At 44.6% G+C, this 17856-nt stretch overlaps 1 protein-coding gene across 1 annotated transcript; it reads left to right on the top strand.

The window, feature by feature from the left end:
• Positions 1-129: 129 nt before the first annotated feature.
• On the top strand, positions 130-16314 carry nt5dc3 (5'-nucleotidase domain containing 3). The gene is made up of 14 exons (XM_061823028.1): positions 130-524; positions 1103-1287; positions 2235-2309; positions 2383-2438; positions 4103-4193; positions 4249-4386; positions 7397-7457; positions 7579-7681; positions 8702-8803; positions 8888-8969; positions 9055-9141; positions 12927-13067; positions 13140-13204; positions 14034-16314. Exons 1-14 carry the CDS (start codon positions 296-298, stop codon positions 14278-14280), a joined length of 1662 nt encoding a protein of 553 aa, XP_061679012.1. The 5' UTR covers positions 130-295; the 3' UTR covers positions 14281-16314.
• The last annotated feature ends 1542 nt before the right edge of the window (positions 16315-17856 follow it).

Below are 17856 nucleotides of genomic sequence, written 5' to 3'. Positions count from 1 at the left end.
CATGACATTTTAGGTGACCTTTAGACATTTTATATTATTAGATATTGTTTTCATTTTTGATTTATGCATTAAAGATACTATTTTTTTTTTGTATGGGGCGGTTATTAAAGTAGGACTAAAGTTTTGTCGACTATCATTTGTACTCGTGCTCGAAGCGCGTCGGTGACCTGGCTGCGGTGCAGCCAAATACGGAAGTGACGTCTTGACAGCGGTCGGGGTGTTCATTCGCGTGCTGGCTTGTCATCCACTGCGAGTTCAATTCCAGCGGAGCTATTTGTGCTGCCCATCAACAACAATGGCGCCCCTGTCGCGTCTCCTGACGCCGGGGAATGCCAACTTGCTCTGCGGTCACGTCTCGAAGGCTCGCCACCGTTTGGGTTGGTTGTCCCGCGGGCGAGGCGAGCTGCTTTCCCGTCAGTGTGCCTGGGGTCGGAGTCGGACCCTCAGCAGCAGCAGCAGCAGCAGGAGCAGCTCTGCAGAGAGCTTGTGGTCTCTTTACAACCACACGAAAAAACACACTCAAGGTAGGACGTTTCTCATTTTCTCTCATTCATGATGTTTATTGAAGCCTTTAATATTTGCACAAAGCAGTTGTGCAAGGAAATAGAGGACTGCGCCAAAGCTGAAACCAATGTGGTTGTTTTTGTAATCACACTTTTTTAAAATTTAGCCTCAATCTTTTGTGCACAGGAACACCTTTCAGCGGAGAAGGTTTTCTTAAAGTTCTCTTAATGCAAATGAAACAACAACCACATGCGTACTCGGGATGCAGTAATACACCCCTTTTTGTCACTTGGTGCTAAGGAACTTCATGGCAGTCTGTTGAGGAGCTCCACTGAAAAAAAAAAAAAAGTAGTGCTATACTGTACCATCTTGGTGTCAAGGGACTACATTGAAATGAGTTGAAGAGCTTCATTTACGCAAAAGTAGTGCTTAGGCACCGTCTTGGTGGCACGGAACTATGTTGAAGTGAGTTGATGCGTTTAAATTTGTTAACAGTAGTGTTTTTTTGTCATCTTATAGCACCTTGGTCCAATGTTTATACTTCATGAGCAGCGCTTTTCATCTAAAGCTAACATGGTTGTCACGCGTCTGCCGTCAGACGTCATGCCGTCCGTCTCCAGCGCCTCCGTGGACCCCGACAGCATCTTCGCCAACAACGAGATGAGCCTGCGGGACACGGAGGTGTACGGCTTCGACTACGACTACACGCTGGCCTTCTACTCCCGTCAGCTGCACACGCTCATCTTCGACATCGCTCGAGACATCCTCATCAGCAAGCACAGGGTGGGGCCGCGTCCTCCGTCCTCTCCAAAAACGGGACGCTTTGACACGAATCCCAGCGCGGAGCACCTGAAAATCGACCCTTACGACAACGTTCAAACTTTATTTTAAAAATGTTCTATTATTTGAAACGCCTAAATGTTGAACCAAATCGTATAATTGTGTCTAATTAAACCCTACAAGCTTGAAGCTAACGTGAAACACCATAGACGGGCGATCTTACGGTAATTGTAAACCTTCAAACGACTGCAACTTAAGCATGCACCAAAAGCGGCGACGCATACTACAAATGAGAATTAAATGTACCGTAATTCCCGGCCTCCAGAGCGCACCTGGTTGAAAGCCTCACCCGGTACATTTGTAAAGGAAATACCATTTGGTAGCTGTGTAAAAGCCGCAAGTGCCCACATTGAAACCCAGATTGAGATATTTACAAAGACTGTACACAGAGAGTTTAATGTTAGCACCGCCGTGCTAACGCTAGCGCTATGCTAACGCTAACAGGGCCGGTAAAAAAAAAAAAAAAAAATACTGATAAAAATCAGTGCGACATAACAGTAACACGCTAGCACAGCGCTAAGACCGGTAAAAGTCACTTCCTCGGCACATACGTTCCACCGGTTTCACTCTTGCCTTTTCCGCTCGAGTGCCCCCTTGCGGCCGTTATTAAAAATGCACAAATTAGGCACGTCAGAGCATTAACCGCAGCATGTGAAAAAAGTCGTGGTTTATAGGCCGGAATTTACGGTATATTTTTACCACTCCATTCATCGAGCAAAAGATGTCAATTTGTCGAACAAAAGTTTGCCATCTTAATGCTAATAATCTGCGATGCTATGAGCAGGTTAAGCGTTCATTTTCACTTTTCCGGTATTATTTATGGGTGCTACTTTTTCTTATTTCTTTTGTCGTAAAAAGCTGATTTTTTTTTGTTTGTTTTTTTGTTTCAGTATCCAGAGGGCCTGCGGGATTACGAGTATATTCCCAATTTCGCCGTCAGGGGCCTTCACTATGACGTTCAGAAGGTTTGGCCTCTCGACTTTCCGCCGCCGTCGCTTACCGAAGACGAACGCCCGAATAGCGAATGTGTCGTGACAGGCGCTGCTGATGAAGATCGACGCCTTCCACTACATCCAGCTGGGGACCGTTTACAGGTATGGGCAGGACACAGTTTCAGGTCGGGGCGGTTGACCGTTTTGGATGCCAGTGCGTCATTTTTCGTGGGTTTTAATGTGCCAGAATTACGGATAAAGTGCTTCAAGTAAAAAGTAGTTTGTTTGACTTTCGCCGTCATATCACCTCAGCACAGAACAATCCGTTTGAAACTATGGCTCTTCAAATTGGGCAGTTTTTTGTGTGTTTGTTTTTGGATTTGCTGTCAATGTGATTCGACGCCCGCCGGCCATCGCACTCGTAAATCTGCATCGTCGAGCACGGAAAATGGAAAAGCGGGGGTACAGTTCAGTCCTTTCAGCCGGTTTGGTTGTCCTGTTTTGTGGTGGAGGTACGCAGTACTGATCGGATGACCGCTGTGCAGAACTGTCTCAGCAGTTGTCGCGGCAGGCCGTGCCGTGCTTCCTCAGAAGCCGCAGGAAGTTCATCCTTTGCTGGGCTTTTTTGAGGATGGACTTGATGTCTGTCTCCCACTTCAGGTCCTCTGAGCATACTAACATCTTACAATAAAAAAATTGAAATGGTCTATTAGCCCCAGAAATAACAAATGGCATTTAATAAGTCAATGAATTTAATGTTTAATAAAAACCAGATAATTATTGAGATTTAATTTTATTTGTTTGGGGATGTGATTGCACCGATTTTCAGTTTCTATTGGGTTCTGTCCAAAAAAAAAAAAAATCTGGACAAATTATAGGGAAACCAGAGCCCTGAATTATTATTTTGTAGCATTGGATTTATTGGATTTATTCTGTGTATCTATTTTTTTACTTTGTGTAATTGTTATTTTTTTACTCTAGAAATATTATGCCACATTATCTCAACTAAGTAGTATTTACGTGACTGTATTTGAAATGGATTTACTGTCCAAAAAAAAAACAAAAAATCTGGACAAGTTATAGGGAAATCAGAGCCCTGAATTATTATTTTGTAGCATTGTATTTATTGGATTTATTCTGTGTATCTATTTTTTTACTTTGTGTAATTATTATTTTTTTACTCTAGAAATATTATGCCACATTATCTCAACTAAGTAGTATTTACGTGACTGTGTTTGAAATGGATTTACTGTCCAAAAAAAAAAAAAAAATCTGGACAAGTTATAGGGAAATCAGAGCCCTGAATTATTATTTTGTAGCATTGGATTTATTCTGTTTATCTATTTTTTTACTTTGTGTAATTGTTATTTTTTTACTCTAGAAATATTATGCCACATTATCTCAACTAAGTAGTATTTACGTGACTGTATTTGAAATGGATTTACTGTCCAAAAAAAAAAAAAAATCTGGACAAGTTATAGGGAAATCAGAGCCCTGAATTATTATTTTGTAGCATTGGATTTATTCTGTTTATCTATTTTTTTACTTTGTGTAATTGTTATTTTTTTACTCTAGGAATATTATGCCACATTATCTCAACTAAGTAGTATTTACGTGACTGTATTTGAAATGGATTTACTGTCCAAAAAAAAAAAAAAAAAATCTGGACAAGTTATAGGGAAATCGGAGCCCTGAATTATTATTTTGTAGCATTGGATTTATTGGATTTATTCTGTGTATCTATTTTTTTACTTTGTGTAATTATTATTTTTCCGTGACTGTCCTTGAAATGGATTCACTTTTTTTTTTTTTTGAAACGTCTCCAGGGGTCTTCACCCAGTCCCGGACGAGGAAGTCATCGCCATGTACGACGGCTGCCACGTCCCGCTGGAGATCATGAGCGACTTCTACGGCAAGGTACAAGCGGTCCGTCCCGCCGAAGCCCGCAAACGCTATCTTCTTTCTCCCGCAGAGTTCTCACGGTCACGCCATGAAGCAGTTCATGGACATTTTCTCGCTGCCGGAGATGAACCTCTTGTCGTGCGTCAACGACTTCTTCATGAAGCACAATATCGACTACGAGCCTGTGCACTTGTACAAAGACGTCAAGGTGAAACTTCTCTTACGCACTCGGAAGAGAAATGCGACTTCGGGGCCTTCCGTTGCTGCCGGTAATATCGATCAGTGATCGTTTGTTGTTCACGTTGAGGGATTTGAAAAAGATTTCACAACGTTCCGAGATACAAAAGCTCCAAGTGGGATGCCGAATATCAACTAAGGCCTAATGCAAGTAGAAACAGCAACTGCAAATGAATACGCCGCGTTAACGCTAACTGTCATCGGGTGTATTATTTTTGGTTTGAAAACAAGACTGCCATGTACAAGAAATCATTGCGAGAACGACAGTAACCTGCAAGAACAAATGGAGTCTCTTAGATACCGTGTATACCGTATTAAGGCGCACCAAAAAGCCTTTCATTTTGATTGGTGCGCCTGTAGTGCAGCGCCATCTAATGGATGCAAAACGTAACCTCGGCCTCTGCTGTAGCGTCTGTTCGATGCGCCTTATCATGCGGTGCGCCTTATGTATGAAAAAAAAGTTTTGAAATGGGCCATTCATTGATGGTGCTTCTTACAATGCGGAAAATACGGTAAATGAATTTCAAATGTACCAGATGCAAAATTGTACAATGTACCGTAATTCCCGGCCTACAGAGCGCCCCTCACCCAGTACATTTGTAAAGGAAATACCATTTGGTACATACATACGCCGCAGCAGTGTAAAAACACAGAGAGTTGAATGCTAGTGCCGCCACGCTAATGCTAATGTTAGTGTTGCGCTTAAAGGGCCGGTTTAAAAAAACAAAAAACAAACAGAAAGCCTCTCCCAGCACATTTGTAAAGGAAATACCATTTGGCACATACATACGCCGCAAGTGCCCACATTGAAACACGAGATATTTATAAAGAAAGACGGTACACAGAGAGTTTAACGCTAGCACCGCCGCGCTAACGCTAACACTAGTGCCACGCTAATGCTAACGGGCGGTTAAACAAAAAATACTGGTAAAAATCACTGAGACATGACAGTAACATGCGAGTGCAGCGCTGAAAGGTCCGGACCTGTAAAAGTCACTTCCTCTGCACATATATTCCAGCGGTCACACTCTTACCTTTTCCGCTCGAGTGCCCCCTTGCGGGCGTTACAAAAAAAAATGCACAAATTAGCCGCATCACCGCATAAACTGCAGGGTTGAAAGCGTGGGGGGGAAAAGTCGCGGCTTGTAGGCCGGAAATGACGGTACAAGAGTCCTAAATTAATGCAGAACGTCATAACGAATCCCTGATTCGATTAAAATGGAGCTGAAAAGTTGAGACAAATGACTTGGAAGGCAAGTTTGAAGTCAAATAATTGGGGCTTTGAAAACTAAATTGAGTTCATCATCGTAACGTTTTAAGGCGAAGGCCTCCATATCCACCGTTTGCGGCTTCCCTTAAAACTCACCAGTTTACTTTTGTCGTTGTCAGGCCGAAGCCTCATCCAAAATATTGCTTTGCTGCCCTCTGGTGGCATCCCGGTGCCCGGCAACTAAGTTGAGCTGAGCAGAGGAGCTCCATTTAGTCAGGCCACAAACTTATACGCTTTGCTGCCATCTTGTGGCTTCTCTGTGCAATTACAAGCGATTTGTGGTGGATGTTGATTACTTCTAAAATTTCGCTGCAAGGATTTTAACGTTCCTCTCCACGCCGCTGATAAAAAAAAATATTCATGACACTGAATATGAATTGCTCTTGCGGTCGCGTGCGCTCAACATGTTTCTGCACTGGATAAATGTGCCGCTGCGATCGGTCGCCTGTGCACGTTCCAAACATTCACACAAGTGTCGTGCGCGTGACCCGCCGAGCAGCCGACGGCTTCCTAATTTTAGCCGTTCCGTGTAATTCTAAACGCGTTCTCGTTCCTTCGGACAGCTGCGGCGCCGGCGATCACCGACCGTCGCCATTGGTCCTTCCGAAGCGGGGGGGCTGGCTGTCACGGCCATCCCGATTATTGCGCGTGACGCGCCGTCATCTTTTGACGGATGGCTGTCATTAAAAGCTGTCAGGACTTTTCAAGGACGCCGTCTTGACTGTTTCTCTTTCCCAACCACAACAAATCCGTCCGTCTTTATAAATACATTAGTGAAATGGTGCAAAAATCATAAAAGCAAATGGCGGCGACGTGTTAGCGCAAAGCTAGCTGCCTTTCTATTCATCTACCGAAGCAGGCTGCGAATACATATCGTTTTTTTTTTTTTTTTTAAAAACATCTTTGAAAACATGGGAGACCCCCCGTGAAACTGCACGTGGTGCACTCGAGGGGACGCTTGGATGAATCCCCCGCCCGCAATCGCCGGTCTCCTCCCCCCGAAGCAAATTTCTTTCGCGGTCGCGAGGCTGATCGGCGCAAAATAAAGAAGAACAAAAATGAATAGTAGAGGAAGATTGTGAATATTGAACATTTATGATTGTCGGCCCCACCTGTTTTCAGAGCAGATTGATTAGGAGGAAATCAAATCGCACTGAAAGGGGAAATAAATGTTTGATTTTGATTTTTTTTTTTGCAAGAAAATGTCGTCCGTGTATTTTGACATTGCTTTTGTGAAATAAGAATTAAACCGATAAATTCATCAATCGCAGGGGGCGGCCATATTGGGCAATGTCGCCCTCTGCTGTCGACCAAAATGTAAAATATTAACCGCCCCGGCGTCCGTTTTGCGAACGTCATGAGTTTCCGTCGTGTTTGGTACCAGTGCCGAACTTTGCCTTTCCAAGCTCCAAAATGGAACGTTTGCATTTACTTCTCTTTTTTTTTTTTTTTTTTTTTTTCTTCCCTCCGACGTCCGAGCGGCATTTCCAGAGGAGCCGGCCGTCTTTCAAAAAGCTTTTTGGCCAACGCCACGAAAGCTTTGAAGTCGCCCGCCTTTCTTCATCCTCCCCCTCCCCCTCCCCCTCCTCCTCCTCCTCCTCGTTTGCACTTTCTTTGGTGTTTCGGCACCAAAGCGTGTTGCGCCCTCAGCTGAATGCTAACACAAAACGTCTGCACTCAGACTCTCAAAATTTTGACTCCCCCCCGACAGGAAGCCATCAGAGACGTTCACGTCAAGGGCATTATGTACCGAGCGGTGGAGGCAGATATTGGTAAAAAAAACAACCTAAATTATTATTATTATTATTTATTTATTTATTTTTAACAGAACCTTGCATTTCCCAGCGAGCCCAACAAACATTGTTAGAATCTTTCATATTTTCGTGTTTGCAGGAAAATATATTTGCTACGGCGAGCAGAGCCAAGCCGTGTTGAAGAAGTTGTCGGAGGACGGGAAGAAAATGTTCCTCATCACCAACAGCCCCTTCGACTTTGTGTGAGACGCGTCGGACACTTCTGGAATTAACCTAACCCGATATTAAAAACTTAACCTGTAACGTGTTGACCAAATGTTATCTACCGGCCTTTAAAACATAACAACCAAACGGTAACGTGAACACGTAATAGAACATTACTGTACTAGGCGAAGGCGGCACGTAAAGAGTTCTGAGGTCCCAGGTTCGATCCCAGATCTGCCTGTGTGGAGTTCGCATGCTCTCCCCGATGCCTGCGTGGCTTTTCTCCGGGTGGGCACGCCGGTTTCCTCCCACATCCCAAAAGCATTTATCATTAATTGAACACCGTAAATTGCCCCTAGGTGTGATTGTGAGTGCGGCTGTTTGTCTCCAGGTGCCCTGGGATTGGCTGGCGACCAGTTCAGGGTGCACCCCGCCTCCTGCCTGTCGACAGCTGGGATAGGCTCCGGCGCTACCCGCGACCCTTGTGAGGATGGGCGGCAAAGAAAATGGATGGATGTAATAGGCTACCTATAAGCGCGTACACCAGGGGGGGTCAAACTCATTTCCCGTTGTGGGCCACATACGGCCTCGGTAGATGTCACGTGGGCCGGACCATTAAAATGTTAACCATACTCTGCTATAAATCACCAAAATATCATCTCTTTCCCTTTGTTTGGGTGTGAAGAAGCACAAAAATATTGTTGAAATTGAATGGTTAAAACAAAGTCATAACAAGTAGCGGATGGCGCGTCTGCTGTGTTGGGTCTCTCTCAGTGACAGACTGCAAATAATCGATGAATTGCATCTTATTAAAAATATTTTTTCTTTTAAAATATCCAGTGGGCCCGATTGAACCTCCGTGCGGGCCGGTTCCGGCCCACGGGCCGTATGTTTGACACCCCCGGTGTATCCATATCTACAGCACAGTGCAGTTTATAGCGGCGGATACGTTTGTAATTCACTCTTATAACCCCCCGAAGCCCCCGTCACACTTGCAGCAGCACATGCCGAGCTTTCAATTTCCGCGGTAACGCTTCGGGGTTTGTGGGCCTCCTTAGGGACCGAGGCATGAACTACATCGTGGGGACGGACTGGAGGGACCTGTTTGACGTGGTCATCGTGCAGGCCGAAAAACCCGGTTTCTTCAACGACAAGCGAAAGTAAGCGTGTCCGTGTCCCCGTGATTGTTTGCATAAATGTGCGCAGATTTTTTTTTGGGGGGGGGATTTTGTTTGCGCCCGCAGGCCTTTCAGGCGCGTGACGGACAAAGGCGCGCTGCTGTGGGACAGAATTCACAAGTTGGACAAAGGGCAGATCTACAAACAGGTGCTCGCGGCGGAGACGTTCAAAAGAAACGGACGTCTCGGGACGCCTTTGGGAAATAATCCATCGCCTTTTTCATCACCCGAAGGGAAATCTGTACGAGTTCCTGAGACTGACCGGCTGGAGAGGATCCAAAGTGCTCTACTTTGGCGATCACATCTACAGCGACTTGGCAGTAAGCAGCAAATGACACTTTTTTTTCTTTTTTCTTTTTTTGTTCTTCGTTCTTCATTTCAACGGACATTGAGCTGCTGCTTCTTGGCCGCTTGGGGGCAGCATAGTAGACATATGCATCCACGTGTTCTCAGTAAGATGCAGTTCTATTTGTGGTTTTCAAAAAGGGGTAAAGAAAATGTGTGTGTCAGTATTGCTATATTGCATCCCGGCTTCCTGTTAAATAGTTCAAGATTTTTTCGTATTCCGGGTGGAGGAGAAAAGACAATAATACAGAACATGAAGAAAATAATATAAAAATAAACTGAAATAATGTGGATTTCTCTAAGAAATCTCCTCTCTCATTATTGTGGCATTTAACAAAATTAAAGAATTTTAGTGATCCCGACTGACCTGAAACAGGACACGTTTAGTGTGATTTGATTTGATTTTAGTGTGGGGGGGAAAAAATTTATTTTTGCACAGTAAACTTCTGCTTTCAATAAATAAATACACACATTTCCCTACTTCCGCAAGGGGATGATTTGATAAATATGTCACGATTGCTCATGAAAGTGACATAAAGTGACGCTGCCTGCGGCCACCAGAGGGCACGTTGACGCAACAATCAGCCATACCGAAGGTGGCGCCGATTTGACATTTTGGCTAAATGACAGACAGACAGCATCTCTTCGCTTTTACACAACCGTACGGAGCGGTTTTGACGGAGAAAGAACCTGCACCGCTAAATTGGTGCTGGATCGGCTTGCACGTCAGCCGCTGTGATTCGACTTTCCCTGCCGTGTGTGTGTGTGTGTGTGTCGTCTTCATCATTCACACGCCCTCGCTGTCATGAAGCAAATGTGCGGGGCTGGACCCAAGTGCAGGACCCCGAGACGAGGGCATGATGTTAGGGGTAGTTTTATTCAAAGCTGAGGTCATACACGGTGCAAGCGGTCCGAGAAGGCGAAAACACAACAACGCTAGTCCAAAAACATCAAGCGATGTCTGATGACTTGGAGGCGAACTTGGAAACGTGAACTAAGACTAAGACTCGACTATGGTGGCACAGAAGGGCTGTGACAAGGATGGATCACACTGCGCTTTCTCTCGGTGGTGGAGATTCCTGCTGGCAGTGAACGCAACTCACTAGCTCGAGGCAACAAACTGGCAAAACTCCGACTTAAATACTTACTATTTAACTCGTGCTCTTCTTTCATATATATATATGATCATATTTTTATCGGTTTTCACATTCACGGTCGATAGAATTGTGAAAATCTGCAAATAACGCCCCCCCCCCCAAAAAAAAAAAAAAAAAAAGTTCTGCAATTGTTAATACAAGCCACAAGACTTTGGCCCACTGGACTGCATTTATCAAAATGAAACTCATCAACTTATCTCAACATAGTTCCTTAGCACAAAAATACTCAATGTTTCAAAGCAGTACTTTTTCCCCAAACCGAAGCTCTTCAACTCTCTTCCTCAGAGTCATTTGGGCAAAGATGCCACTAAGTTGTGGCAAAGCACTTATTTTGCAAAAATGAAGCTCCTCAATTCGCACAGCCATAGTTCCTTGGCACAAAGATACCATAAGATGGCAGAAAAGCGCTACTCAAGGCGACATTGTCAACATAGTTCCTTTGGTACAAAGGATGCCACAAGAGCTCTGCTTTCGTCCGAATGAAGCGCCTCAATTCACTCATTGTTCCTGTAGTAGCCTTGTTTGTAGTTGTGAGGTGCCGGGCGAACAGACATTGGGCAGGCCTTTGCCGAAGCTGTCGTCGGCCACAGCTCACGTGCAGATTCGCTGACGGCCCACGCCGCCCTGCCGGGGCCCGCCCCTTAAAGGCGCAGACAACTACGATACACGCTTTGTCCAACGTGTTGGCCTCCACGATGGGCGGGTCTGGAACGTGACCCCGCCTTAAACGGGGGCTCGCCGTCCACCAAGCCACACGCAGGCTGCAGCCGCGATCGCCTTTGCGGTTTATCCAAACCTTCGTGCTGGCGCACGGCCAGCGGCTGTCTTTGAGCTAAAGTGGCCGTCATTAGTTTTGCAGCCACAACGGCGTTATTAATATGAGAACGAGCGCGTGATCAGCTCTAAGTGATGTTAATGAAAGGCCGAGTTAACATCTCTGGCACAATGCCTCGCCGCCGGTGGCTGGCGGCCAGCTGTCAACCGCGTCGCCTTGCTTATTTCCGAAGATGGAGCGTCCTCCGTGCGTGCCTGCGCATATACAGTACACGCCTCCCGCCTCGGTGGACATATTTTAGCGTTGCTGCAAGTTTCTGCGCATCTCCGAGTTCCGCTGCGGGGAAAAACTTCAGCTCACCAAAATGGAAACAATCTGCGTGAAAGCGCTTCATGAGGCTGCAGGATCTCTCTTCGAGTAATTTTGTTAAAGCGTCGTCTTGTGCGCGATGGTGAGCCTTCCATTTGCTACACTGAACTCCAGCAGGGACTTAAACCACCTCTTAATATCTTCAACTATCACGGCTCAATCGTAGACAACAAGATTTTCCAGAAAGGCAATGTAACTGTATGCAACTGTGCCCCGTGGAGGAGTTTATAATCCAAATTTATGTACCGTAATTTCTCGAGTATAATGCGTCCCGAAGTATAACGCGCACCCCCAAAGTTGACCTAAAAAAATGAGGAAAACCCTTCTACCAATGTACAATGCGCACCCACGAAGTTGACCTAAAAAAAAAAAAAATCAGGAAAACCCTTCTACCAATGTACAATGCGCACCCCCGAAGTTGACCTAAAAAAACCTGGAAAACCCTTGTACAAATGTACAATGAGCACCCCCAAAATTGACCTAAAAAAAATAAGGAAAACCCTTCTACCAATGTACAATGCGCACCCCCAAAGTTGACCTAACAAAATCAGGAAAACCCTTCTGCCAATGTACAACGCACACCCCCAAAGTTGACCTTAAAAAAAAAATCAGGAAAACCCTTCTACCAATGTACAATGCCCACCCCCAAAGTTGACCTAAAAAAAACTGGAAAACCCTTGTACAAATGTACAATGAGCACCCCCAAAATTGACCTAAGAAAAATCAGGAAAACCCTTCTACCAATGTACAATCCGCACCCCCAAAGTTGACCTAACAAAATCAGGAAAACCCTTCTACCAATGTACAACGCGCACCCCCAAAGTTGACCTTAAAAAAAAATCAGGAAAACCCTTCTACCAATGTACAATGCCCACCCCCAAAGTTGACCTAAAAAAATCAGGAAAACCCTCCTACCAATGTACAACGCACACCCCCAAAGTTGACCTTAAAAAAAAATCAGGAAAACCCTTCTACCAATGTACAATGCGCACCCCCAAAGTTGACCTAACAAAATCAGGAAAACCCTTCTGCCAATGTACAACGCACACCCCCAAAGTTGACCTAAAAAAAAATCAGGAAAACCCTTCTACCAATGAACAACGCGCATCCCCGAAGTTGACCTTAAAAAAAATCAGGAAAACCCTTCTACCAATGTACAATGCGCACCCCCAAAGTTGACCTAAAAAAACCTGGAAAACCCTTGTACAAATGTACAATGAGCACCCCCAAAATTGACCTAAGAAAAATCAGGAAAACCCTCCTACCAATGTACAACGCACACCCCCAAAGTTGACCTTAAAAAAAAAATCAGGAAAACCCTTCTACCAATGTACAATGCGCACCCCCGAAGTTGACCTAAAAAATGAGGGCAAACCCTTCTACCGCTCCCCCCTCGGCACCCGCGTAATGAACAGGATTCTGAAGTTGCCAGTTCTCACCGAGATCTCCCCCGATTCAGGATTTAACCCTGAAGCACGGCTGGAGGACGGGCGCCATCATCCCCGAGCTGAGGAAGGAAATCAAGATCATGAACACGGAGGAGTACGTGCACACCATGACTTGGATGCAGGCGCTGACGGGCCTGATTGAGCAGAACCAGGTCAGCGGTAACGGCTCGGCTTCCTCGCGCGTGGTGCGCCGGCCAAGGTCGTGACCTCCCGCTAACACGCAGGTTCACCGGGATCCCGCCTCTCAGGCCGTGGTGGAGGAGTGGACACGAGAACGGGAAGCCATGAGGTAAGGGGGGCTTCGTCCTGTATCGATACTGGAACTATTTCAAGGTGTCGGGTACTCGTGAAGGCTCCAGGTACCCACCACAGATACTAAAGTCCAAAAATGTGGACTGGTTTAAAGTCCTCCTCGCCAGTAGTTGGCGCTACACTGCGGCATTGGCACGTGTGTTGTTCACAAAAAATGTAACTACTCAAGTGTCACAACAGATGATAGTGGGAAGCAACAACGTTTTCCTGCCCTTTGGGACTGCCACAGACGTTCCCAAAAATGATACATAATATTTGATATTTTAAAAAAGAATTCAACAATCACATTGAAACTCGTGTTAAGAGGGAGTAAACGCACACCTCTCAATGAACTCCAAACGAACTTGAAATGCTCTAGTAGGCTTTTCCTGACGTTTTTGTAGTCACGTCGGACCGCACGAGCGCCGGACCGTCTGCTGAATTTTGTCATGATTCGGGCACTGAAGAATTTCCTCAACGTGGTGTTAATCACATGTCTCATTTCAGCGTGATTGGTTGATTCTGGACCCAGCCGGTTTGAGGGTGTGCGCACTTTTGCAACCTCACTGTTTTGAACCCTTTCCGGGCAGGGGCTTGCAAATTTGCAACAGGCTTAATAGAATGCCAAATTTTCAGTCCAGAGTATCAGAATTTTTCTCTGCAAAATTTGAAATGTTAACACACCCGCCCCCTCTTGAAGACGTTTTATTTTGATCTTAACTCGAGTCGTAGAGGTTAAAGGCCACGCTGCGACCTTCGCCACGCAAACAAGGGTCAACATTGGCGGAATGTTCTTCACGTGGATCTCGTGTGGTGTTTGTGCGCAGGCCGCACACCAAGCGGATGTTCAACCCCCAGTTCGGCAGCCTTTTCCGCACGTACCACAACCCGACGTACTTCTCGCGCCGACTCTCGCGCTTCGCCGACGTCTACATGGCGTCCGTCAGCTGCCTGCTCAACTACGACTTCCAGCACACTTTCTTCCCGCGGCGGACGCCGCTGCAGCACGAGTCCCCCTTCGGGCAAGGGCAGCCCCACGCTGAGTCGTTCAAGAGAGGCGAAGGTGTGTTCTGAGCTGTCGCAAAACAAATCGTTTCAAGTCCGTTTTTGTCGCCTTTTAAGCGTTCAGATGCCCGGCTGGGGGTGGGCAAAGTGCGGCCCGCGAGGGATCCCGCATCTCTCCGTCTTTGGCCCACTCATCATTTATTACCTCCTTTATTCGTTTAAAACAAAAAAAAAAAACAATCCTACATTTTTGGCCAAAACACGTCCATCTACTCCAGCAAAGATTACAGACTTAACGAAAAAATACAAATGAAGAAAAGTTTTTAAAAATAATTGGAATTTTACTTTCAAAAAGTAAAACCTACGTGCCTTGATTATGTAAAATCGAATTATTTAATAAATGCAGTCATAAGTTTGGTGCATTGTTTCCCCCAAATTATTTTTAAAATATTTTTATTAACTTTTTTCATCCTTGATCCTGTAATTAGTTGTCGGTTATGTCGTAGAACGTTATTATGATTTTTAGTTTTTTTTTGTAAACCATAGAAATATTTCATGGCCTCGTTTCCGCGTTCGCTGGTGGCTGGTCAACAGGGGGCGCTCGGGCGCCGCCCCAGCACGACTGCGTCACCTTTAAAAGGACAAAAGTCAAATCACAGTATGAAAATATTACAAATGATATCTGTCTTTAGACTAGCAGTAGGATCAATTGTGTCCACTTATTGATTAGACAAATACATTTATTTATTCATCTCTTGGTTATCTGATTTTATGACAAAAGTTGGGGCGCACTGATATTTTCCATTGCGTTTTGTTGAATGTTTGACATGCGCCGTCGGTCCGCATGAAATATGAAAGATATTTCTGAGGTTAGGCGTTGGATTTCAGCGCCCTTTAACGATAAACAAGGTTACTATGTTAAGCCCCCCCCGCCCATGCTGCGCCCTCCCATCAAGTTAGTGTAATGACAGGTTTGGAAATGGGGGGGGGGGGGGTTTGGACCTTGCAATATCTCTATTTTTTTTTAAATATTACGATTTGACACGTCGAAAGTTCAAATAATTTGCTTTTGCGGTCCACATAAAATGATGCGACTGGCTGGATTTGGCCCGAGGGCCTTGACTTTCACACCCACGCAGCAGATGAATTAAAAATGATACAATGATGCATTTAATATTATTATGATTGTTGCTTTCTAAATTCGACTGAAATCCAATGGAACCTTTGAAACGATATCGTTGTTGTTATTGTTTTTCACCGACATTTTGTCTTTCTTTCTTTTTGCCAACTTGACTCGATGCGCGAACGATTGGGCTCATATTTCCGTCTTAAAAGGTCAAATGCGGCCCTCGAGCACCAAACTTTGGCCACCCCTGTAAACATTTCTGTCTGCCAGTTTTATTTTGAAATCAAGGCTGCGACGGCAACACCGTGGCTGTGTCAAACGACGCCCCCTAGTGGTGGATGTACTCGTTTATTGCTATGTCATCGCCGTAATATTCACACGCAGCATTTTACATGGCAGGCCGCCTTAACGATCACGTGATGACTTTCTGCTAACGGCTGCGGGTGTTAATCGCGCTTTCCACGAGTCGTGACTGGACCGTCCCGAGTTGCTGAGCGCTTTCGTCATATTTCGGTTTTTTTATTGTCTTCAAAGCGGCCCGACGAGGTCTTGTGAAGTCCGCCGTTTACTTTTGCCGAAAGTATTTGATTAGATGTCATCAATATGCTTGAATTTTTCAGTATATCTTGGGGGACACAAAAAAGGGACTCTTTCTTTTTTTTTTTTTTTTTATTTGTCATGTTGTAGATTAAAGTTGTTAGCTGTTATTTTTTTTTTTGTGATGACTATAAATGTATTTAAAGGGGACTTTTTTTTTTTGTCAAGGAAAACTGACATTTTAATTGTTTGTGTAGAAATACTGCAGTTTCACGTGTGAAAATCAACTTCCATTTCGCCAGATATGTCGCTGAAAAGTGTCCTCATAAATGGAGCGCCAAATGTCTCGCTTGGGTTTGTTGCCGCTCCTTGTTTGACAACAGCAAGTTGTGCACAAAGTACTCAATGACAAAATGAAATGAATAAAAAAGACAAAGTCAGCCGACGTTCCCTCTAAAGTACACGCGTGCGCAATTGTGCACCGCCTGTGCAGCCTCTTTGCAGATGTTCTGCGTTGCGCGCCAAAAAATCAAATCGAATCCAATGCAAATTTATTCTATTCAGTTTGTGACATTTAGTAATGGGAATGAATGAGCGATGGCACAATTCACATCCGTACTGTCAAAAATGAAAAGAAGAAGCCGCTGGTTTCTTTTAGGCGGCGCACGGAACTTTCGCTAACAACGACCGCTGCTCCGCCAAACTCCCCTTTTCGTAGTTTACCTTACAACCGCCTCCCATCCCCGCTCTTAAAGACGTACACTCATAATTAAAAACGTTACCGTACTTACGCAGTCCATCGATGCGCCGCTTTAGCTAGCAACACGGTCTGGGCGACGCAGAGCAAAGACGAGCGAGACATGCTGCTTATGTTGACTTTCGATATTAATGGAGAAAGTAAAAAAAGTTTTAAGATGCAGTGACTGTCGGAGTATGTGAATAGTCGGAGAAAAAGTGGTTGAACCGGACGAGATTTTCTCTTTTTCCGAGTGGGAAAGGTCTGGTCTCAAGCCAAAGTAGAAAGTGCAGGATGAGATGGTGTGTCAATTTCCAATTCCAGCATGGGACAGCCTGATCCAGGATGAAAGCACACACACAATACAGTACACACAAAAAGCTAATTGTGTATTTGAAATATTGGAGGCAACGTAACCTTAAAACGGTTTGGGAGCATCGTCATCACCCTCGTCAGTAGCTCGAGAGAGGCTGGCTGCTTGAAAAGTAGATCTTGGGGTAAAAAAAAAAAAAAAAAAGTCTGGGCACCCCTGTACTAAAACGTGGACTGTAATTTTCGCACTTCAGAAGTTGGATCAAAGGTCAAATGAAATTCCCCTGGCAAGGTTATTTTTGCTCCATCTGGAAATTTGGTTTACATTTTTTTTTCGCTACTTCAAATTTAATGAGTGTCTTATAAACGGTGTAACTCATTAAATGGAACTTGAATTGAAGTCAATAAAATAGTTTCATTTATTTAGAAAATGTAACTGTCACTGTAATGCATTCCTTTGCTGGAATTCAACGACTTTAGTTGAAATTCACACGATTACATTTGAAATATTGTCTCAAAAGCAGAGATTTATTGATGATCACTTCCCTGCGGTCATCTTCAACATGACATATTTTTGCTCATGTGGACAAATATGTGTTTTTTTTTTTTTTTTTTTTTTTTTAGGAGATGAAGGAATGAGTTGGAATCATCTTCTAAAGATCATTTTGATGCCTTCTTCCAAATCATTAAAATGTAACTTATTACTTTCAGGAGGCTGCACCACAGTTACATTTTGAGCAGGATCATTTGTAACCGGCTCGTGAGGGTGGTTCAAAGTGTGATTCGGGGGCCATTTCAGGGTCCCCGGCTTGGGCCAACGTGCGGCCCCGGTGACTCATGACAACGTGACCGAATGTGTATATATATTTTTTGAAATATACTTTTGCTCCAAAATAACTACAAAATCAAACTGTGGTGAAAGTGAAAATCATTT

The sequence above is a fragment of the Syngnathoides biaculeatus genome, chromosome 6, assembly GCF_019802595.1.
Source record: "Syngnathoides biaculeatus isolate LvHL_M chromosome 6, ASM1980259v1, whole genome shotgun sequence".
In the NCBI taxonomy this organism is placed as follows: domain Eukaryota; kingdom Metazoa; phylum Chordata; class Actinopteri; order Syngnathiformes; family Syngnathidae; genus Syngnathoides; species Syngnathoides biaculeatus.
Note: the sequence above shows the minus strand (reverse complement) of the source record. Positions and strands in the feature narration are given on the sequence as shown.

What these genes read in the sequence shown, in the direction of transcription:
- nt5dc3 (XM_061823028.1), top strand. Translation starts at nt 296, where the DNA reads ATGGCGCCCCTGTCGCGTCTCCTGACGCCGGGGAATGCCAACTTGCTC. An exon ending in TTCTTCAACGACAAGCGAAA is followed by an intron (nt 8,804 to 8,887) that starts GTAAGCGTGTCC and finishes TTGCGCCCGCAG; the next exon opens with GCCTTTCAGGCGCGTGACGG. An exon ending in AAGGGCAGATCTACAAACAG is followed by an intron (nt 8,970 to 9,054) that starts GTGCTCGCGGCG and finishes CATCACCCGAAG; the next exon opens with GGAAATCTGTACGAGTTCCT.